Source organism: Myxocyprinus asiaticus, chromosome 24, assembly GCF_019703515.2.
Source record: "Myxocyprinus asiaticus isolate MX2 ecotype Aquarium Trade chromosome 24, UBuf_Myxa_2, whole genome shotgun sequence".
NCBI classification, from domain to species: Eukaryota; Metazoa; Chordata; class Actinopteri; order Cypriniformes; family Catostomidae; genus Myxocyprinus; species Myxocyprinus asiaticus.
This window is the reverse complement of record NC_059367.1, coordinates 11025455-11050705: the sequence shown is the minus strand read 5'-3', so window position 1 is coordinate 11050705 and position 25251 is coordinate 11025455. Positions and strand designations below refer to the sequence as shown.

The 25251-nt window shown below is 36.6% G+C and overlaps 1 protein-coding gene across 1 annotated transcript; it reads left to right on the top strand.

Moving 5' to 3' along the window:
• The first annotated feature begins 8618 nt into the window (after positions 1–8618).
• Positions 8619–23749, top strand: LOC127414729 (LIM/homeobox protein Lhx4-like). Its single transcript, XM_051652958.1, has 6 exons — positions 8619–8851; positions 12404–12575; positions 15822–16024; positions 18015–18169; positions 18273–18444; positions 21860–23749. The coding sequence occupies exons 1-6, from the start codon at positions 8767–8769 to the stop codon at positions 22246–22248; spliced, it is 1176 nt and encodes a 391-aa protein (XP_051508918.1). The 5' UTR covers positions 8619–8766; the 3' UTR covers positions 22249–23749.
• Positions 23750–25251: the final 1502 nt, after the last annotated feature.

Here is a 25251-nt window from a genome sequence, read left to right as displayed (position 1 = left end):
TAACCACTTAAAAATATCTTATGGATGTTTATAAGTAGACATTGCTTTTATCACTACTTATATATATTACAAATATATATCATACATTAGAACTTCTGCATATAATTGGATGTTACTTGTGTGCATTGTACTCTAAGGTATAACTATGAATGGGTACGTATTATAATGTACTATAATTGTGGTTACAATTATTTATGAGAAGTTATAACATATTATAAGGTGTATTATGAGACATTACTAATGCATTTTGATGCCTTTACAATGCATTATAAATATGGGCTTCATAGAAAGTGTTACCAATCACGTTACTATACCTACAGTTTTACAAAATTATTTTCCTGGTGAAATAAACACTAGCGGTGCTAAAAATGACTTTTATTCACTTTCACACAAATCACAAATGAAATGGCAGGTTATCATTTCATAAACACTTACTTTTCTCTCTGTTCCTCACACAGTGCTATCTTATGACACCAAAACACTTTTACTATAGCACTTGACTTGTAAGGTGATGCATTGTAATGCGTAACAAACTACAATTACAAGCTTATTCAAGTGCAATCAAGTGTGGTTGCTAAAACTGATAGAATGTTGCACTTGCAATGTAAAGGACCAGGGTACGAATCCAGAAGAGCATGAGTCGAAACAAGAGCCAAAAGTCTCATAGAAGCACCACAAAATGTAATTGTTTCAGCAGTTGCATTTTTCATTTCACATTTTCTTTTATCGGTTAGGTTTAGGTTTATGATTCAGAGTCGGGAGGTAAGTTTTGTTGATTTACAACTCGATTCACCTTAAAAACCTCATCTGTAATACCCTAAGTATTACATTTTGCCGCTTAACTTGTCCAATACTGTTTATGCTATGGACATGAATGATACTTCAAGGAGAAGTGTGTTGCTTGGATTTGACTTTTCTAGGGCGCTTTTGACTTGGTCCAGTTAGTAACCACCCAAAACACCCTAGAAACCATATAACAACATTCTAAACGCAGGCCCTAAAAAGTGCCTTGTGCATGCTCGAATAATGTGAACAGTTAACCGTTTCTGTTGACAGAACTGACTGAGCCATAGATCTTTGCAGCATTGCCAGCATATGGGTAAAAAGTTTACACTGAATTCATGAATCTTCCGTCCAATCTTGCTAGTGCATTTGTGTACAAATCCGACTGTATAAACGTGAGGGCACATATTATATTTCCTGTTCTATGCCAGACTTGAGCGAGGGACCTGTTTGTGTGCCATGTACGAGAACAACGGGACAATAGAAACATCCCTAAACCTCCTAACCAAAAGCAGCAGAAAGCAAGGGTAAAACATCACCTTGTGGTGCTGGTGTTGTGTTCCATAAATTAGACAATGCTGGGTTTTATTGCTGTGGCCCTCCAACATGTACTTTGCATGTTTATGGCACATTCTGGTATTAAAATGCTGGACAGGTTTGATACCTCTACTGTCATACCACACTCATTTTAATAATACAATAAAGCTTCTGCCACAAGCATGGAAGGTGTGTGTGTGTGCGTGCGTGAATTAATTCTGTGAAGAGAGGAAAAGGGTTAATATATGGTTCCCTTATTGTAGCTCATATATACTCTAACCCCCTGGATGTTACATTTAGCCCTAAAGCAGGAGCCATAACTCCTCCCCTTGTCCATAATGCATATTCTGAGATGCAGTCCTCACTCCGAGCATTAATGCAGTCAGTCAAAATGGACCAACTGCTGCCAGGTGAGAGGAGGCACAAAATAATACACTACAATAGGAATGAGGCATCATTGGTATGTCTTCAGTTATTACTAGCCTATAGAGAAGATGTGACTTCTAGGAATATTCTGGGATCAAACGACAGCATTTGTGGCCGAATGTTGATTACCACAAAAATTATTTCAATTGTTCCCCTATTTTCTTTAAAAAAAAAAAGCAAAAATCGAGGTTACAGGGAGGTACTTACAATGGAAGTGAATAGGGCCAATCGGTAAACCTTATGCTGTTTCAAAACTATAGCCACAAGACATAAACAATATGCACATTACCATTACTTACCTACTAACCTTTTTGTTTAAAGTTAGAACCAATTGAATAACTTCCTTGCCCTGAAGACATAATGCCGAAAACCCTAAAATGACTTTACAGCTCAAATAATACACAAGTTTTAAGAGATGAATTAATGTAAGTGCTTTTATAAAATTATAAGCTTCACATTTCAGCCTTTAAACCCTCCAAAAATTGGCCCTATTCACTTCCATTGTAAGTGTCTCACTATAATCTCGATTTTTGCTCTTTTTAAAGAAATTGAGGGACGAGTCAAAATTATTTTTTGTAGTAATCAGCATTATGTCATGCTAACCTCAATATTTCATAAACTGAAAAACATGATACTTAACATGGTTCTCAAAGCAGTCTCCTGTAATACAACTTCAATGTCTGTGAATCAAGACTTTAATAACTGAATATACCATTGCCATTACTTTTACCATTAACTACCGTGTATTATGAATTCCTGAATTACAAAGGATATGTGCATAAATTTGAACTCCGTCCTCATGATAGTCCATGTAATGAGATTTTTGATAAGCTTCCCAAATCTGGTTAAAAGGTTCACGTAAATAGGGGAAAAACCTAAAGAGATTATTTTGTATTGTCTAGGCTTTTAAATAATAATTATTTTTAAAGACTCTTAGTATTTTCTTTTTTTTTTTTTTTTCCGGTGGTATTTATTTTTAAATGTTTATTTGGTAACAAGAACAAGTAAAATTCTCAGCATTGCACATCTGTTGGTCTCAAGTTAAGATGAATTTATACATTATAAATGTAAAGTATCAGATATTGCATGAACCCAACCTCAGTCATTGTTTATATTGGTATAATACAGTACGTTATCTTTCTTTGATCCAATGCCATTACAAAGCAAGTAGCTTCAAGCATAGAAGATCATTGGCAAGATCTCTGTCTTACTGCCCTTGATATACTGCCTGGAGAAGAAACTGGGGTGGTTAAGGGATCCTAGATCAGTTTAAACCAACTTCTATCCAAAATGAATAAATAAATTACATTCTACTCATAGGACAAGCTAAATTAGGTCAATAAGTGTTTGGATGGCATCCCGAGAATGTCCATCAATGTGCATTAATGAACTGTAATGAACATCCTTGTCAGCAAACACTGGAAATGTAATCTCCTGAAGATGCTTCAAAGATGTTCATCAGTGCCGTTTGAGCAATCACATATTACCATCTTAAATGCCTCTTACTTATACCCCAATCTGTCTTCTGAACTCAAGATTTTGTAAATAAGAAGTATTGTTTTGTCTAGATCAACTCTAATTGGAAAAGGTATTGTTGACATATAACATAGCAGTGTCATGTAATACATATCGCTCCATGTAGGTAGGAATTTAATTACAATAATAATGTGTATTTATGCTATTCATGCTATTAAAAAACATTTAGGTGTACATATACATAGTAGCAACTTATCTAATTATAGGTTACTTTTAGGCTACATGACCTCTTTTATTTAAATTGTAAGCCAAGTATTTTCTTCAAAAGAACAGCACAATAAAAAATTATGCATAAAATCACAATCATTTTGTTACATGAGTGCCTACTTAAATACACGTAAATAAATGTATCGATTTCTGAACCAAGTAAAAACATTTATGGGGTTCATTGTATAATGGTAAGCTTAAGGTGAACAATGTTGCCTTTAATTGAATTTCAAACCTGAGTGGGATCTACCCTTTAGCCAATTATAATGTATAAGAAGGGTCATTGTTTACATTAGTCCACAGTATACCTGTCAAAGTGTTTTTTAGAGTTTTGTAATGAGGAAAGTACCCTTGTTTAACCCTTGTGCGTCAATAAAAACAAAGTTACTCAGAGATCCTTCAAGGACAAAAATGTCCACGTCAAAAAACTGCCATAATAATATTATATATTAATATTATTTTCCACTTTCATTGAGTTAATTTTTTTAAGCAACATCAGTCCTGATAACTACCAAATAATCATTCATTTTCAGGATTTTAACCCTTTAAATGCCAGTTTATATAATGCCACTGTTGTTTTTTTATTATTAAAAAATAAATAAATAAAAACAAACAACACAAAAAATTATTTATTTTCCATGTACTAAATGCTTAGGGGAAATTACCACATGGATTATGGATTATCACAGTCTGGGATATGTCAATGATTAGCAACAACATTAATTTTGATGCATTATTATTTTTTGTGCAGTGTCAGATAAAAAAAATAAATAAATAAAAACCTCACACTCGGGACCTTAGAGGACAAAAATGTCTGCATCAAAAAAATGCCATAAAAAAATTATATATTAATATTATTTTCCACTTTCACTGACTTTGTCTTATTAACCAACATCAGTCTTGAACATAACTACCAAATATTAATTCATTTTCAGGATTTTAACCCTTTAAATCCCAGTTTGTTTGCATAATGCCACTGTTGTTGTTTTTTACACACACACACATTTCTCAATACACACATACAAAACACACTCTGACATCCATACCAACACACCCTTTCAATTTTAGCTGCATCATTTATTCAACTGGCCTGCAGTGCTCTATAATACAGCAAACAGAAAATAGGAAAAAAGCATGTATTTGCTCCATCGGCTAAGCATGAGAAAAATGGGCCATTTGGTGGAAAATAGGCTAATTAAAAAAATAATAATAATAATTTCAAGCCAGGGCTCCGGAATGAAAGCATAATATCATAAAATTCATGATTTTATGCTTTAATGGCACTGGGATCAAATATTGCAGTTTTAATGGGTTTCAATGGGGACATTTTTTTTTTTTTTTTTTTTAACAGTCGGTCACTGTTTTATTCGCTTAAACAATGCCGTACGTCGTACTTCAGCTAATTACATAAATGGTCAGGACCTGTCAAGAGACAATAACTATTCCCTAATAGAATTTGCCCCCAAGTGCAATTTAATTTTCTCTGTTGCCCTCTCGTGAGGTCACTTCGTCTCTTTCTCTGTCTTTCCTTGGCGGGGAAAATAGGGGAAGAGCTTCTTACATTGATGTTCCAGCCTGAAGCTTTATTTACTCTTTTCAAGGAATGGGAAACACCAGACCGTCTGATACAGACAGGTAAAACGTTTGTTTGGATTTGTGAAATGGAAATCCGAAATGAACTCGACTCCGTGCCTGCAACTTCCTGTGCGCGCGAGCGCTGAATTTACACGCAACTCGACGCTCGGTAGGTTTGCATGACGTTTTCTTCGCTCATTTTTAACACCGGCTCTGGACCTGTGCAGCTGCTACATGATGTAGTGCTTCTTTTACCGAGCACACACTTGAAGAAATAGGAGAAGAGATATTGAACCATTTCTACAGCACTTTAAGTAACACAATTCGTTTTGGTGCACGTGCACCTAATGTGCAGACAAATAAAAAGACAGGAGAAGCTATTTTAAAAAAACTAGTATTTGTTTAAAGATATGTGTAATGTCTGAAACTGTCTTAAATGCTTTTAAATTATTTTAGAGGAACAAAACAGACAACAAACAGCATTTGCTATGTTTTTATGTTATTACATTTTGTATATGCACATTATTTCAAATGCTCAGAAACGGGAGTGTTTTTATTTTGGTCACTTTACCAGTAAGGTTGAATTTGTAAACTAACAATGAACGATATTTGTATCGTGGTTCAGCATTTATTATTTAGTGTTTTTTGTTCATATTATTACTTATTATTATTACTTAGTGTTAATTATATAGGCTACTAATGCATTTTTAGAATTAGAAGTTGTAGAAGTTAATGCTACATGAACCAACATGAACAAACAGCCTCTGATAAATTAACATTAACCAAGATAATAAATGCTAAAAAGAATTCTTGTTTATTGTTAGTTCATAGGCCTACCTAATGCATAATGTTAAAAATAAAACCTTAATGTAAAGTGTTACCTTTATTTTATTATATAGCCTAAGTATAGGCTACATCTAATATAAAGTGTTATATGTAGCTTAATTAGAATGTCTTTATTTCATCTGAGTATACGTGGAATTGAATTACACTCTTTTTGTAAATCGTTTAGATTTAATATCGTTTTCTTGGCAACACAAATCATATCCATAGGGCTGATCAAAACGTTTCAGTGGAAAAGCTTTATTGTTTATACATTTGATTTGTCCAGGTATAAGCTCAAAATACCCTCACTGGGACAGGTTCAGAGGTTGGAAGCTGATATATTTATGATCGCGTCGAGAGTCATGCAATTTAACTAATATGATGGATCAGCAACTCCATGGTGTCAGGGTACGGATACTGTGAAATACTGACAGTAATTAGAGGTGGCCAGGTCAGGGACAATGGCAAAGGAGGCTCACCCTTTCGCTGAATTATAGCGCACAGGTCTCTCATTGTTCGGACAGGTCTCCATTATTGCATTTTATGGTGACTGACTTAGTGATCGGAGTCATTGCATTTGTGAAATCACTATGAGCTCCCATGGATTAATTTAATCGTGTGGCAAAACACTGGTTGCTATAAGAGCATTTGCACCCCTTGAATAATCTGCATAATAACTCTTCGCCATAATCAAAATGAAAATCAAAAGTGTGACCCGGGATTATTCCCATGTCCACCATTGGCCCATGGAGAGGAAATCTGTTCACCTGGAGTGCAATGAAGCTTTAGGGTTGGTGTGTTTGCCACCTCCGAGCTGCACCATTTAATCAGCTTGATGACCGCTTTCATTTAACACAATTTCATTGGAGCCATTAAGCAAGACCGTGGACGGGGTTGCGTTATTTAAAACTTGAGATAATCTCACTTTGATGACATCCACGTCTTATTTACATATCTCTGTAACATGGCTATGAATTATAGAGTTTAACTACATTTTAACGGGTAAGATAATCAGGGATTGAAGCACTCTGCTTATGGAAAGGATTTTGCCAGTATAGGCTGTGACATTGCCATGTAGCCTACAGTTATAGAGTGTTTGCTGTTTCTTTATTATTATTATTATTATTATTATTATTATTATATGCATATCATTTATACATATAAGCTATAGGGTATATACTGCATATACCTTTTGAATTATATAATAATATAGAAATAAATACTAGTGTAATATATAGAAGTGTCAGGGTGTTTTGGGATTGGCCATTAACTGGATTCAGGTAGGCTCTTCAGTAAACTGAGATATCATAACAGCCAGTGTATGGCATGGACGTAGTTGGAATTACATGTGATAAATTTCGAACATAAAAATGTTCCATGATTGAAAAAAAAAAAAAAAGTTTCACAAACAACTGATCATTAATATTGAGAATAGAATAGAATAGAGTAAAATAGAACAGAACTGAGGTAGGCTACATGCGTGACATTTGTGATTCTATTTATAGGACGCACACAGTAAGGAAAGCTTAATAATTACTGGCAAATAGTTAGCTTTTCAATCTTTTTTTTTTTTTCAATAATTATTTAAACATTTGAAATATTGTCGGAATCTGACAATTTCTTCAATTTTGTAATTAGACGACAGTAGCTTTACTAGCTAATAATTAAAATGTGCAGTGTATTTATATATGCAAAAAAGTAAGAATGTACATTATTTTCCCAGATACAGAGATTTTCTCCGCGAAACAACCGTGCACTTCTCTTCTTTAGCTATTCTAAGCATTACACATAGCTTCCAGCACATAGGCCTACACAATACAAATTAACATTACATTATACATTACATTATACTATTATAAAAATAGGCCTTAAAAAACGTTTTTTTAACGTCAAGGACGAAACAAGTAAGGTACAGAGACACATACGAAATGCATGAGAGCATAGAATAGCAACGAGAACAGACTGCAATGATGATAAACACAAAGATGATGGTGATGATGATCATCATTATCATTAAGATAAACGCAGTGGCTGCTAAGGTTGATTGGTGCATTCTGAAGCTTGTTTCAATCAACCTGTGACATAGTCAGCGCTTGCAAGTACACGGTGCATTAATAGTATCCTTGAAGAGAATTGGAAGTGAAGATTGAGTTCATCTTGCTTGAACTCCGCTCTCTCCGGAGGGAGAAATCCCGGAATGAAATGAGTCCTGTCAGGATCGAATGTGTCGAGACTGCTAATAAACAAAGTAAAGGCTCACTTGTGTTTGTATTTTTGGCAACCGTTCTCGGGACGTTATTTGCTCTTAAATTATACTTGAAGTATTTTTGTCTATTTAGTATATTTTGTGAAATATTCATTAAATAATTGAAGTTATTGGGCTTGACTGACCCCTGACTGGTCACAAAAAGGGTTTTAAAGATGCTTCAGAGCAGGTTACAGTAGAGGTCCTGTATTTATAATTGTCCCCGAGAGGGTCCCGCCTTTTAGGGGGCATTTCGTGATCGTCATCACTTCCTTATGGCTTTTTTTACTCACCTGAGAGAGTTAGCCGCACAAGTTCCCGCCCCTTTTTGTCCCGTCCTGGCCTCTCATTTGCCCCCCCCCCCCCCCCCCCCCCCCGGGGGAGAGACGTCACGACCGCCCCTGCAGTGTGAATGAATCAAGCGGTTTGTGTGACACACAGCGAAAGAATGCACGAGCCTGAACTCACGAGTGCGACAATTTCGTAAGGATAACCACAGTCGCGAGGACCGTGAAAGGACACGATCCGGGGAGAGAACGACTTTTTAAAAATTCGTATTATTTTATACACATCGGAGATTGTCAGACCTCCGTGCACGTGAGCGTGTGCATGTGTGCGTTTTGTCGGACTGGATGAAAATGATGCAAAGTGCGGCTGTGTTGCCCAGCGAGAGCGCGGTGAAGGGTTTGCCGGACATTCTCGGAGTGCCACTGCAACGTAAGGGCTTTTCCTCTCCTTATATTGATTAGTTCATCCGAGAATTGGCAGGCCTCCTCCGGGCGTCTGCAGGCCACCACTGTGGAATAACATGTAGCGTTTAATTCTACTCCACTGGGAAATTGTATGTGAAACAGTCTGGGACTGTCTGGGTGGTAAAAATAGACCAGAAGCCTAGTTAGCCTATTATAAATCAAAATTTAAAAAAAGCTAGTAACTATAGTTAATCACAAATTTTCACGTACGTGCATTTTATTAGATGCCTTAGATTCCAAGTATAATGTTATGATGAGAGCTAGGCTAAAACTGATGAATGTTCTTCTTCAAACCGGTCATAAACTGAGCTCTGCAACAAATTTCACGTCATAGCATCATCCAAAAATGTCGATCGTGTAAATGCAAAGCTTTATGATCCAACAGTAGCCTATAAATTACAAATAAACATGTACTTTAAACCCCAACCATTGCAAACTTGAACACGAATAAGTTTAGTTTTGTCCAAAGAAACAAATAAAATAAAAAAAACAATGAGAAATCATGCAAAATAACTGAATCCAAGTTTTATGTAATACTGTATTTAAATGGAGCAGAGCTTATCCCGTGATATCACCATTCAGTTTGTATTGTTTTGTTGAAATAGGGATTATAAGGCCATTCATTATGGCAGTGATAGATACATGAACATTTTATATCAAAGAATGGAATTGCCTGTTATCTTCGCATCTGGTCCTTATCAGTCGCAAATTAATTTGTGTTAGGCCTATATAATCTGATCTCGCAATCAAGATGGAGCTTGAATTGGATAAATTCCTGACCCAATTATTCATAGGCGAGCTACTGAAATGTACAGATGGACCTCTTTAATATAACCTGGAATAGACTTGTTTTGCCTCTTGTAAAATCTAAAATGGACCGATGTCAAAATGGCTCGAAAAAACATCAGTATGGAAGAGAATAGCTAGTCACCAAATCGTTGCAAAATATTGCAACAAAGTAACTGACATTAATTGAGCAGATTAAAATGCTGGAATGCCAAGAAGTTTTTTTTTATTGAAAATTTAAAGAATGGCCAAAATGTAACACAAGGCTGATCTGTCAGGGGCGAGTGTTTAATTTCGTTAAATTATAGTAGATTAAAAGATATTGCTACTCAACCCCCCTTTGGCGTATAAATGATGGATTAAGTGAGGATTATTTTAAGAATAATATGTTTTTGCGGTATGGATCTAAATATTATTATCCAGATGAATAAAGTGGTTTTAATAAAACATATGGGCAATCATTAAGAAAAATGGATGCCTCCATGGAAAATGCTAAACTAAAATGCAAGATCTAAATAAGTTAACAGAAAGATTTAAAAACAGTTATATCGGACGAAACAAAAGTGAGTTAATATTTCAATTCCCATTTTAAAAACGCTTTTACACAGAGCGGAAAATGGAAGGAATAGCCATGATGCTAAAGGGAGGCCTATGCAGCGTTTAAGAGCAACTGTCATGGTGCCCATCTTTTAAGTGACTGTGTAATCAAATACATCCTTAGACTAAATGAGCGTTAAAAGCTGAACAATTAGATGGCAGTTTACGGGCGGCAGCTTTGAGTGAGTGAAGCTTCTCCAGGCGCTGTTCCTTCAGCACCACCGACAACCACGTGAGGCTTTACACACTGTAGGCCTACCTTGGGAAATGATCAGTTATTTTCTAAAGTCACCCATGCAGGTGAATTATGGAAGAGCACACTGAATGCTCCTGATATATGTGTTGCATACACAGAACATTTGATATATACTGTAAATAGGCCTGTATGTGGATTTGTTCCGTAATAAAAGTAGCTAATTTGCCATTTTAATTCAGTTACAAGACGCATACTCCACTATTGACTTGATTACGTATTTACCTGCTGCAGATGTCAAAATTCGAACTCCCTTTTTTTCTTCTTTCATCGTTATAACACTTCTATTGTTGAATCCTTGAAAACATCGGGTGTGAGAACATGGGGACAGAGAGAATAAAGCATCAGATGTCAAATATCGATATTAAGTATGCCATTTAATAAAACTGCCGTGTTATTGTGATGAGAATAAGCAAAACTGAGTATTGCAATTACATGAACGACTACTGACGACTTTTTTTCTGCATTACTTTTTGAATAAGATCACTTGCATTTATTATTTATATTTCATATTGGCTTTTGGTTTCTAGTTTTGTCCAGCAAGTATGTAGTTTTTGTTCGAGCAGCACTTGTTCTTTGGCATCAATATTTAAGTGACAGGCTGTCTCTGTTAAAGAATCGATGGACCCGTTATATGATTTCAATCTCAATGTCCTCTTGTCCTCGGCTGTTTTTCTGAGATATTGATTATTTACCAACAAATGGACAACTGTCCTCACCTGTCCACGACTTACCTGTTAACCCTCCAATAGGCTGCCTTTAAAACATAAGGAATTTTTAGGATAAATAATATATTTGCTGTATCAACAATCCCTGACTTACTGACACTGAAAATACTAACCAAGAACGAATGGTGAACAAAGACTATTTATTATTAACAACATCTATATTCTATTAATATTAAATCATATTTGTTTTCAAATGCATGTTATTTTTTATTATTATATAATTCATGATATTTATGTAACATTATAATATTATAACCTAATTATGCGAGGAGGATATTATTACCAGGTTAGTACATTTATTTCTTTAATAGTAGAAATATTGTCTAATTTTCAGTGTTGACATATTGTTTCGTTGCATTTTTATTAATATGCATATTTTTAATATGTATAGTTTCAAACGCTGTTTATTTGTAAAATAATTATTTTAATTCGTCTAACAGTAAAAACTCTCGAGTATACGCAAATGTCTTTATTATGATTTTTTTTTCTCTTCTTTCTTTCTTCACAAAACAGGTTCTAGGCTAATTTTACGAATAACCCACTCAAACAACCTGTGAAAATTAGGATATAAGCACCTGCGCTATGTTGGTTTCAAAAGGTCAAATTATGATCACTGAGCGAGTATGATCCACCAATTATTCTACTTAATTATTATTATTATTATTATTATTATTATTATTCTTTTGAAGCACGAACTTACCATGACATTAACATTGGCCGATATAAAATATTGCAACGCATTTACAATGCACTGTAAAAATGTTTTGTCAGGCCACGTAAAGTGTGCTTTTGTGTTGAAATGAACTAGTTTAATTCAAGTCTGACTGAATCAACCTGGCTCAATTAACACCAACGAAAGTATTTTTTTATGAGGTAGAAATAGCTGCATAAGGTAACAACCGCAAGTTTTCCCTTTTTACAGCACACTTGCAAATTCATAAATAGCCTATAAATTCTTATATAGCCAGTTTCACAACATTTCTAGCTATTTGAATGTACATTGTCTGATTTCGTTAGCCTAGCTATATAATGTAACCATGCGTGTTATTGTTAGAATTAGCATATACAAGTTACAAAGTGTAACCTTTTGTATTTAGAGATACTGTCAAAACTAAGTTAGATAACGGACCTTCTTTCTCTCCGTTTTTTCCAGAGATTCCCCAGTGTGCAGGCTGCAGTCAACACATCCTCGATAAGTTTATTTTGAAGGTGTTGGATCGTCAGTGGCACTCGAAGTGTCTCAAGTGCGCCGACTGTCACGCGCTCCTGACAGACAAGTGTTTCTCGCGCGCGGGAAATGTCTACTGCAAAGAGGATTTCTTCAAGTGAGTGCATGTCATTTTTAACATCTATAGTACTAGAATACTCCATTAGAATTCCTCCATTCTCCTAAAAGTTTATATCCAATAGACAGCAATGTTTATTTAGCAATTTCTGCGATCATAATACAATATAACACAATTATAAGTTGTGTGTGTGCCTGTGTGTTTTGGTACAAACAGTTTCATACAGCATATTGCATCTCTTTACTCTAGTTGGATAAATTAAATGACGCAAAAGTAGGCCTATATAGAGCCTGATAAACACATCCACCACATTATAGCCTATTGTTAAGAAATGCAAAATGAAATACATAGGCTTATGTCTGCAAAAAAAAAAAAAAAAAAAAAAAAAAAATGTAATATGATAACCATAAATGCCCTTTTGTATAGGAAATGAAATAAATGCATAATTTAAGTGGACAAGCCAAGTTTATATTGACCTATACAGATAGAGTTTATAATTCTACATTTTATATATAATTTCATTTCTGTTCCAGTTCAGTCACTGTTATTGTTATGACTGCAGCTATTGGCAGTGTGACTTACTTTGAATAAAGTCTTATTAATTAATTGAATACCATAATTAAGATGATGTCTGTTACATTTATACAATTGGCAGATGGGTTTACAGTGTGTGTGTTTCCTGGGAATCAAACCCATGACCTTGCCATTGCTAGTGCTTTGCTCTACCAGTTGAGCTACAGGAAGAGTTAGACTACTAGACATCACTTTTGTCATTCAGTGTGGGAGTATGTTCAAGGAAAGATTTGCACATAGATTCTCTGTCATGTTTAATAAAGTGCTGTGCTCCATTTTCCTTGTGTCAAGTTCGAACTGATACAGTGCAACTTTAAGCTGCAAAGACAGTGTGTTCCCAAATTCAATTTCCATTCCCATAACGGAACTTAAGAAAGCAACTTTACATTTTTTATTTTGACTCTACTTCCCTGTGTCTTCCTTCCTCTTTTTTCTTTATTTTACGATTGGATTTCCCCTTGGCTTTAAGGAAGAAAATTAAGTTTGACTTTTATCCAAAACAGGATCAGTAGTGGCTTTTACTAAATCATGTTTGAGAGGTTTTAATGTCACAGGCTTCAATGAGACCTAAAACAGGAGCAAAACTCAAGAGTGGAGGCTAACTTTATTAGAAAGCCCATGGGGACAAAAGGAAGGGATTTTAATGCTAGGACTGCCGTGGTGCTGAGGAGGATGGAGAGAGGGGGATGGAGGAAATAACCATGGTCAGAGAGAGCTGCAGGATTTGGTGGTTTAAAGGAGGGGGACTCACTTTCCCGTTAATGTTGCAAAAATTTCACCTTGGTTAAATAAAAGGAGGGTTTATTTAGCAGTATTCACAATGTGATTTATACAGCCTATTCTGATTCAGTGGTTTATGAGCTGTTCTATGTGTGCGTTTAGAGTGGGTGCTCTCTCTCTCTCTCTCTCTCAATCTCTCCTGTGAATCTTTCTGCCTCTGTTACATTGATCAAGACCATTTGTCAACCCCAGGGACTTGACAAGCACAAACAGGGCTACTTTCAATAGCATTTTGTGCTTTTGTAACTTGTTACAGTATTTGCGGTTATAGAAAGATTTGTTATAAAAAATAGGTACAGTTATTGAAGTTTATGAGGAATACAATTTGTAATGTTGCTTAAACCCTAATATGTTTGAGCATGTGTCTATGTGCATTTGCAAGTAAATGTCCACAAACTGATATTATAATTCCAAACAATTTCAGACAAATGAAGTGAATGGTCAAAATATTGCATTTGTAAAAATTGAATTTTTGAGTTATGAATTCAGTGTGTCAACATTTACTCTCATCAGGGTTCCCAGGGTCATGGAAAACCTGGAAATATCAGGGAAGTTCAAAATTCTATAGTAAATATACATCTTTCTAATTTTGCTCTGCTCTAGGATATTTTAATGACTTGATATTGCTCTTTGTGAGTGCTTATGTACAATAAAAATTCAAATTTCAGAATGTTTTTTGGGTTATTGGAGACATCTGTGCATTAAAATGATTGTTTAAATTTAATATACACATATTATATATAATTACAGAATGATTTTTGGGGTATTGGAGATATTTGTGCATTACTATCTATTTAGCTACACTGTAAAAAATTGCTGTAAATTTACGGCCAAATTCCTACAGCAATCTACTGTGATTCTTAAATACAGTAGTTTGCTGTTAAAAATGTTGCATTCTGGGAGATCAAGAGCAGGCTCACTGTGAAGTGACTAGTTTTACAGTAAATAGCTGTTCTATGCAAGGCATTAGGGGAAAATGAAAATGTAATATCGTGAGATCATCTTGGTGAAAGCTATAGTGACATTTTGAAACGTATATTTTAGTTTGTGGCACATGGTTAGTGTTCATGATGTTTCTGACCAACACCTCTGTTCTTTATCATCTCACATCAGCCTTCACTTGTCTGTCTAATGAGAAGTCAAAAAAACAGAAACAAAAAAAAAACAACCTTAGAAGCAATGTACATATAAATGTACAATTCTGCCATGATTGAACAGTGTATTTTTTATGAAATAAAAAACAACAACAATCTGTACACAGTAAAATAACAGTATAGCACTGCATTGTGGGTTATAATGATGAAATACCCATAAGCCTTTGCGCTTAAGTATGTATGCTTTGGCAAATGCATTGGAGCTACAAAAATTGTAAAAAAAAAAAAAAAAAAAAAAAAAACACGTACAAAATTATTTATTCAGACTTAATAGAGGTCTTAATTTAATTAGTGTTGTTGTTTTGTTATCAATAGTTGTGTTTTGATTGAAGTCACTATTATGGTGATTAGTGATCTCTTGAGCTGGCACCTTGGACCTTCTTTATTATTATATTATGTTCTTCCAGCCAGTCAATTTACGTTTAAATAAAAGACTTGCACTGTGCTACTTGGAAGACAAAACCTAAGGCCAGCCTGAATGTCTGATCCTACCTTGCAAATGGCACTATATGTGGCAATAGTGATGCATTACACATAAAATAAAATAAAATAAATAATTTTATATGGATCTTTCTCTTTTTTCATGTCCTTTGTTTCCTCTTCTTCCAATGAGCACCAATGGTTATACATTTTTACACCTTTGAAACACACTTAGTTCTCCTTTTTTATTTGGTTAAAAGGTGTTTTTCCGATTTGTATTGCATTGTATCCTGCACCTGTTGTCAATTTGGGTTGGATGTGCACAATAATTCCTATATACCTGTATGTGTACCTGCAGGCGTTTCGGGACGAAATGTGCATCATGCCAGCAGGGGATCCCACCTACACAGGTGGTTCGGAAAGCTCAAGACTTTGTGTACCACCTCCATTGCTTTGCCTGTGTAATGTGCAGCAGACAACTGGCCACTGGAGATGAGTTCTACCTCATGGAGGACGGGAGGCTCGTGTGCAAGGAGGACTATGAAACAGCCAAACAAAACGGTGAGCTATTGCTTCCAAATCAGTGAATGTAAGCCATGCCTTGACCAAACATTTGGTTCCAGATATTCGTGACTGGCTGGTCAAATGTTTAGACACACATTTAGTTGTATGTTTCTAATTATCTGATAATAATTTTGATCTAAATGCTTATAAGGACAGTTCAACCAAAAAATTACAATTCTGTGATTCACCTTCATGTTGTTCCAAACCCATATGCCTTTCTTTCGTGGAACACAAAAAGAGATGTTAGAATTTTAGCCTCAGCCCCCATTCACTTTTTATGGAGAAATAAAAAATGCATGAAAGTAAATGGTGACTATAACTGTCAGTCTCATTCAGTCTAACATCTCTTTTTGTATTACATGGAAGAAAGGAAGTCATACGGGTTTGGAACAACATGAAGTAGAGTAAATGATTACAGAATTTTTAGGTGATCTATCCCTTTAAGCTTAAATGATTGAAATTAGTTTATTATTAAGCTTAAATGCTTGAAATTTGTTTAATATATTAATCATTGTGCATATGTATAAATGTATTTACAAATAACAAAAATGTAATTAAAACATGATGACTTGATAAGTTTCACTGTACTTCTGATTACCCATACTTCCTATTGTTTTATTTGTTAGTTTTGATGATTATTAATCTAAAACGTAGAAAAGAGTAAAAGGTGTGTCCAAACTTTTGACAGGTAGTGTATAAATGTACAATTACTGAACTTACTGTACAATGAATAACATGCTATTACACAAGGAAATAAATCCATGATTTATGCCCATCACTACTGAACAATTAGAATTGTAGCTAGATGCTGACTTGGCATATGATATGCTTTTAGACTGGCTGCTTTATAGGTATATACGTGCATTGCTACTGGATTTTCTGTCCCAACTGGAAATCATTCTGACAGCAAAGGAATGGAGAAGGTGTAATTAACTTCATTTACAATCATAAAGAGACACTGTAGAGATCAGAGGAGGCAACAGGATGGTAGTAAGGAGACAAAATCATCATTAACTACAGTCTAGTGGGGTCTCAGTGTCTGGCATTATAAGTCTCTCTGTGATCTGACCTCTCATGGATCTGCTTCTGAAAGCCCCTCACACCATATTTATGGAGATTTCTGTGGGCTGTTGATTGATTGTATTAAGTGACGCAATGCACTTTTACGGTAGGGCCCCAATAACTAGCACTGGCATGCCATTCTACAGAGAGATTTATTCCCTCTTCCGCCACAGTGTGAGAGTTTCAGAGGAGTATCGACTGACCATGTGTGAGCACTCCCACTCAAACCATCCTACAAACTCTGCTTTATTTGTATCGCACTGTAAAACAACAATGTTTTTGTTTTTGAGATGTGTGAAGTCCTGTTTTCACTTCAATTCACTTCACTTTACTGAGCTTCACTTCACTACACTTCACGCAGCTGCAATGAACTTTCAGTGGGCTCCAGCACACTTCCCTGTTTGTCTGCACCACACTGAATCTCACTAGACTTTCACCGCATCACACTGCACTTCAGTGCACTACATTTCACTGGAGTTTCACTACACTTCAATCTGTGACACTGGATTTCACTGCATCACACTGCATTTCACTGGACTTCACTGAATCGCAGTGAAACCACTGGAACTTTCACTGCACCACAGTGCATTTCATTGGAATTTTCATTGCACTAAATTTCACTGCATCACACTGGATTTTTTTCCCCTGCATTTCACTGCACTACACTGGACTTCACTACACCTCACTGTAACTTCACTTTAATGTGAATCAATTCAGGTAGATCTGAATAGCCTCAGTTCAATTCCAATAGATTTAATTTAATTCATTATGTCTGCAACAGGCTGTATTATTCATTATTTCAGGACTGTCTCATGACAGGTGACGAGAGTGTTGGGGAGACCTTTTTGAAAACTATTATTCTGTTAGGCTAGATTAAACACATCACCTTTTTACAGATGTGAAATTTGTGTGTTGCATGCTGCAGATGATTCTGAGACAGGAGCAAAACGTCCACGGACCACCATCACAGCCAAACAGCTGGAGACGCTCAAAAGTGCTTACAAAAATTCACCGAAGCCAGCACGACATGTGCGCGAGCAGCTCTCATCAGAAACGGGTTTGGACATGAGAGTGGTGCAGGTGAGTCTTCAACCGTTTATTATGAATAAAATTTACAGTGGCTGTCTCCTTTTGTCTCCAGTCTTTACTGATGCTGTTTTTTTTTTTTTTATTCATACGGAAGGTGTGGTTTCAAAACAGGCGAGCGAAAGAGAAACGTTTAAAGAAAGATGCTGGGCGACACCGCTGGGGCCAGTTCTACAAAAGTGTCAAACGCAGTCGAGGGTCCAGTAAGACGGAGAAGGAGAGTTCAGCAGATGATGCAGGACTTAGCGATAGTGAGCTTAGTTTCAGAGGTGAGTCTGTCAACACTTACTCAAAATGTCCCACAATCTCTCTCTTTTTGACTTGGCCCTATCCCAAAAGGCACCCTTAGTCTTTGAGGACCTCTTCAGAGTCTACATTTTACTGCATATGCACCAGTGAGGTTTGACAATTGGGAGGACTGAGGGTACATAAAATGACAAATGGGACATCCTACAGTCTTGTGGACTTTACAGACAGGGCAAAAGCCAAGGCTTCAGGACCGCAAGTCCACATCTAGTATGTCATTTGGGACAGCGCTTATCTCTCTCTCTCTCTTTTTTTTTTCTCCCCAATTTGGAATGCCTAATTCCCACTACTTAGTAGGTCCTCATGGTGTCACAGTTTCTCACTTCAATCCGGGTGGTGGAGGACAAGTCTCAGTTGCCTCCGCTTCTGAGACAGTCAATCTGCGCATCTTATCATGTGGCTCGCTGTGAATGACACCGCGGAGATTCACAACATGTGGAGGCTCATGCTACACTCTGCGATCCACGCACAACTTACCACGCACCCCACTGAGAGCGAGAACCACTAATCACGACCACGGGGAGGTTACCCCATGTGACTCTACCCTCCCTAGCAACCGGGGCATTTTGGTTGTTTAGGAGATCTGGTTGGAGTCACTCAGCACACCCTGGATTCGAACTAATGTCTCCAGAAGTGGTAGTCAGCGTCAATACTCACTGAGTTACCCAGGCCCCCTGCCTATCTCTCTTTTGAATTATTTTCTCCAAGTTTTACTTCTTTTCATGCACCAACTTCCTTTCCCTTTTATTCTGAAAATATGCCACTTTCATGGACAATATTCAAATGAGCCTTTTGGTTCTCCTGTGTTTTTATGATTATTTCATTTTTGTGAGCCTGCTTTGAGAACTCATAAAAGTCTAGAGCCACTTTCAAAGGGAGGCCGTGTTTACAAGAAAAGAAAGCAGCGATCTACAAACTCTATAAAATTGGTGAAGCTTTTAGTCAATTAGAGACAAAGCATAAAGTGCCTTTGTTGTTATTGAAAGAATGTAGGGGAGTCTGGAGAGAATTGTTAGTATTGCAAGCTCACACTACACTCCTGTGCAAACTGAAGGTAAATCACAGATGCTCACTCGTCTCAGTTCCACCCGAAGCTTATAATCCCCTGACACCAGTGCTGTTCACTTTTTAAACAAGATCTTTATGAGGTTGTTTTTATAACTGCAATTCTTCCGTTTTTTTTTTTATTGTCTTTATATGAGTAAGAGCTCTTTGGCAATGGTGAATTGCAACTAAACACTTGGTGTATGCAAATTTACAGTAGCCCAAAAAAGTATTTAGACAAATAAGCCACACTTCAAAATGTATGAATGTGTTTTTGTTGCCTAAAGGCCAATTCACACTGCCCCAACAAACTCCAGCAAACACCAACAAACACTACCGAAAAAAAAAGTAGGTAGGCTTGGTAGGATCTAAATGATACAATATAACACTTGATTTACTGTTCAAAATTAAGATAAATGACCATAGATAATGTGATGAACTACACTCTGCTTGGATACTTGTGTGAACTTGAGCAGAACTGACTTCATATACAGCCACTAAAAATGACACTGGGACTAGTTTGGTAAAAAGTAATTGATAAAATGTCTCAGAAAAGTAAGGTACGTTCTGAGAAAAGTACTAATATTGCTTGTTTGCAGAAATCAGTTGCTTTGACATTTTTATATTTAATGCAATGAATTTCATGTTTTCTTAAGTTTGGCTTATATGGACATACAGGTGCATCTCAATAAATTAGAATGTCGTGGAAAAGTGCATTTATTTCAGTAATTCAACTCAAATTGTGAAACTCGTGTATTAAATAAATTCAATGCACACAGACTGAAGTAGTTTAAGTCTTTGGTTCTTTTAATTGTGATGATTTTGGCTCACATTTAACAAAAACCCACCAATTCACTATCTCAAAAAATTAGAATATTTTGACATGCCAATCAGCTAATCAACTCAAAACACCTGCAAAGGTTTCCTGAGCCTTCAAAATGGTCTCTCAGTTTGGTTCACTAGGCTACACAATCATGGGGAAGACTGCTGATCTGACAGTTGTCCAGAAGACAATCATTGACACCCTTCACAAGGAGGGTAAGCCACAAACATTCATTGCCAAAGAAGCTGGCTGTTCACAGAGTGCTGTATCCAAGCAAGGAAAAAGTGTTGAAGAAAAAGATGCACAACCAACCGAGAGAACCGCAGCCTTATGATTGTCCAGCAAAATCGATTCAAGAATTTGGGTGAACTTCACAAGGAATGGACTGAGGCTGGGGTCAAGGCATCAAGAGCCACCACACACAGACGTGTCAAGGAATTTGGCTACAGTTGTCGTATTCCTCTTGTTAAGCCACTCCTGAACCACAGACAACGTCAGAGGCATCTTACCTGGGCTAAGGAGAAGAAGAACTGGACTGTTGCCCAGTGTTCCAAAGTCCTCTTTTCAGATGAGAGCAAGTTTTGTAATTCATTTGGAAACCAAGGTCCTAGAGTCTGGAGGAAGGGTGGAGAAGCTCATAGCCCAAGTTGCTTGAAGTCCAGTGTTAAGTTTCCACAGTCTGTGATGATTTGGGGTGCAATGTCATCTGCTGGTGTTGGTCCATTGTGTTTTTTGAAAACCAAAGTCACTGCACCCGTTTACCAAGAAATTTTGGAGCACTTCATGCTTCCTTCTGCTGACTAGCTTTTTAAAGATGCTGATTTCATTTTCCAGCAGGATTTGGCACCTGCCCACACTGCCAAAAGCACCAAAAGTTGGTTAAATGACCATGGTGTTGGTGTGCTTGACTGGCCAGCAAACTCACCAGACCTGAACCCCATAGAGAATCTATGGGGTATTGTCAAGAGGAAAATGAGAAACAAGAGACCAAAAAAAGGCAGATGAGCTGAAGGCCACTGTCAAAGAAACCTGGGCTTCCATACCACCTCAGCAGTGCCACAAACTGATCACCTCCATGCCATGCCGAATTGAGGCAGTAATTAAAGCAAAAGGAGCCCCTACCATGTATTGAGTACATATACAGTAAATGAACATACTTTCCAGAAAGCCAACAATTCACTAAAAATGTTTTTTTAATTGGTCTTATGATGTATTCTAATTTTTTGAGATAGTCAATTGGTGGGTTTTTGTTAAATGTGAGCCAAAATCATCACAATTAAAAGAACCAAAGACTTAAACTTCTTCAGTCTGTGTGCATTGAATTTATTTAATACACGAGTTTCACAATTTGAGTTGAATTACTGAAATAAATGCACTTTTCCACGACATTCTAATTTATTGAGATGCACCTGTATACTGTATACTTAATAAAATAAAATAAAAACTTTTTGGGGCCACTGTACCATATAAAATAACATCTTGAAACTGATGCTGAATCCTTTCTCTAACAGAAGACCAGATCCTGTCAGACCTGGGCCACGCAAACAGCTTGTACGGAAGCGTAGGAGACATCACAAATGGCAACATGCTAAACGGGATCTATTCCCTGGAGGGGGGTGGACAGCCTTACCACGACCTGCGGGCAGGAAGTCCCTACGGCCTGCCACAGTCCCCCTCATCCATCACCTCCCTACCAGGCCACACCCCACTGCTCAACAACTTAGGCTTCAACATGGACAGCATAATGGGTCAGGGTGGTCAGCCTAATGTAGGTCAAGCTCTGAGAGCCATGGCTGGGGCACCCACCTCTGACCTTTCAACAGGCAGCAGCACGGGCTACCCAGACTTCCCCACCAGCCCGGCTTCATGGCTTGATGAAATGGACCACTCCCAGTTCTGAGGTCAAAGGTTAAAGGTCATAATGGCAAGTGTGGTGCTAAGGACAGATTTTATAAACATCTTTCCCTGAACTGGCAATGTTTGGGTTACAAATGCATTTGGTATGCCCCAATATTAATTCAGCATTCAACAAGTGTCTTAAGGCCAATTCACATTTCCCCAACAAACTCCAACATTCTAAAGTTGCTAGTTGGATGCAGTTGGATTTAAAATGTTGAGAAGAATAACTGTCATTGTCAAACTACCCCAACAAACACCAACTAGTTGAACATGTTTGTTGGTGCAGTGTGAGTTTGCCTTTAAACATCGCCAACTTTATCATGGCAGTGTGACCTTGGCCCCGCTGAATGGAACACTAATATAACAACTGAGCAACCCACCATGGAAAGTCTGCACTGTATCATAATTTTGTAATTCATATTTTTTCATTTGTTCTCAAAACTGGATTGGACGATTTCCAGCATGAAATGATGTGCAGCTGAGAATGGCGTTGAACTTCAAACCTCAAACCTCCCCCTTCAGCAATACTGGGAAAAACAATCAAGATCAGCCACATTTTTGGGAATGTAGGGCCCATGCATGTTCCAAATGAGGAAGAGATCCATCCATGTTAAGAGCCTTCAAAATGGCAATGCACTTTATGTTCCTCCTCGACTGCACATGGCAGGCTGAACACAGGAAAGAGAGGAGTGCACCAAGCAAGGAGAGACTGTATTTAAACAAGTGGCACAAGTGTAACTTTCCTGCTTACAAGGGTTTGGGATTTTCATGGTTTTGAATGACTCAGTTTCTAAAAAGCTCTACTAGAAATGACCCTTCACATTAGCAGCATCAGAACAATAGATCAAGATTATTTTTCAATAAAGATAAATCCGCATGCACTGCTCTGAATATTCATAGATATTTCTCTTTCAATGGCCCATGTTAGTTCTATGCTTTTTCATTACATAACATGGCCAGACTATGAAAAAGAGGGTTGACTTAACAAGGAAACAAAAGTTGTTAACAGAATACAACATTCAATTTTACGCTAATACACAGTGTCCTAAACCAGACGTGATGCAATAAGAAGTGTGCAGCAAGAGGTTTTGTGCCACCCAGTGCAACCAAATGGAAACCAAATGGCTGCAAATGTCCTGTTGCAACTAGTTAGAACAAAAACTCAGATATAGATGGAAGAGATAGCTTTTATCACTTTATTTTGTTTACATATTGTTGCTTTATCGCATCATGCCTGGTTAGAACATGGTGTTAAATGATTACAAAATTAAAGGGTTAAAATGGACACTTATTTCCAATGTTAAATTTGGTTATCAGTTCTTCAGAAGAACCATCTAAATACCTGTTTCTTAATGCCATTAGAGGAAACACACTGATATCACAGATAAATTAGAATAAAAGTAATTTATTTCAGGGCAGATAAAAGCAGTGGATTTTGTGACCCTTAAAAGGATAGTACTCACAAAAATGAAAATTCTCTCACCATTTACACACCCTCATGACATCCCAGATGTGTATGACTTTCTTTCTTTTGCAGAACACACACACACAAAAAGAAAAGATTTTTAGAAGAATATCTCAGCTCTGTAGGTCCTCACAATGCAAGTGAATGGTGACCAGACCTTTGAAGCTCCAAAAATCACATAAATGCAGCATAAAAGTAATCCATAAGACTCAAGTGGTTCAGTCCATATCTTCAGAAGTGATATGATAGGTGTGGGTAAGAAACAGATCAATATTTAAGTCCCTTTTATTATAAATCTCCACTTTCACATGCTTTTGCATTTTGAAAGTGAAAGTAGAAATTTATAGTAAAAAAGGACTTAAATATTGATCTGTTTCTTACCCACACCTATCATATCACTTCTGAAGATATGGACTGAACCACTTGAGTCTTATGGATTACTTTTATGCTCCCTTTATATGATTTTTGGAGCTTCAGAGGTCTGGTCACCATTCAGTTGCATTGTGAGGACCTACAGAGCTGAGATATTCTTCTAAAAATCTTAGTTTGTGTTCTGCAGAAGAAAGAAAGTCATACACATCTGGGATGGCATGAGGGTAAGTAAATGATGAGAGAATTTTTGGACGAACTATCCCTTTACTTTCCTGTCAGAATACATGTGTGTATTCAGTATCAGACAGCAGTACCTTAATGGCCAGACTATTAACAAGGAAAACGTGTGAAAGGGAAAATTTATATACTATGTATTTTTTCCTGTTTGACAAAACAACAACATATTTAAGCATCAACTGTGAGGGTTTTAATGTTATTTATTCCTGTCATGGGTACAATGTCAGTATTATGAATCGGTGGATTATGGGACGACGGTAAATTATCAATTATTACTTGGTTACATAACACTGGTGATACAATTGTAAACATAAGGGAAAATAAATAATTATAGGGAAATATGACAGCTACACTGAAAGTAGCATCTGCAGATAAAAGCTAACAAAGAGCAACATAACAAAGAAAAATAACCACTCAGAAATAATGTTTTTGTTAAATATCCGTTGCCTCTAAATTATTTAGTCTCAATGGCTGTACATTTTGTAAAGTCTCAGAAAGTGTCAGTCTTGTTTCATGAGCACTATTTATTGCTATGGATCTTTGAAAAAAAGAGCACTGAATTGAGTCCTATATGCCTTCTGTTCAATGGTATGAATTGTGTACATTCAAATCTATATGGAGAAATAAAGCCGAATCGTCTTTGGGTAACTGCGAAGTTCATTTTTTCACTTGACACCTTTGGTGACCTTTTGTAGTAAATCACTGATACCCATCCAAATAAACACATAAATAATGATAATGTTAAAAAAGCCCTAACATACATTTAGGGTAAAAATATGCAATGAAAGTAAATTGTGATTGAGTCTAACATTCTGCCTAACATCTCCTTTTGTGTTCCATGGAAAAAAGAAAGTCATGTGAGTTTGTAACAAAAAGAGGGTGAGTAAATGACAATTTTCATTTTTGGGCAAACTATCCTTTTAAATACGT

What these genes read in the sequence shown, in the direction of transcription:
- LOC127414729 (XM_051652958.1), top strand. Translation starts at nt 8,767, where the DNA reads ATGAAAATGATGCAAAGTGCGGCTGTGTTGCCCAGCGAGAGCGCGGTG. An exon ending in TGCAAAGAGGATTTCTTCAA is followed by an intron (nt 12,576 to 15,821) that starts GTGAGTGCATGT and finishes GTGTACCTGCAG; the next exon opens with GCGTTTCGGGACGAAATGTG. An exon ending in TAGTGAGCTTAGTTTCAGAG is followed by an intron (nt 18,445 to 21,859) that starts GTGAGTCTGTCA and finishes TTTCTCTAACAG; the next exon opens with AAGACCAGATCCTGTCAGAC.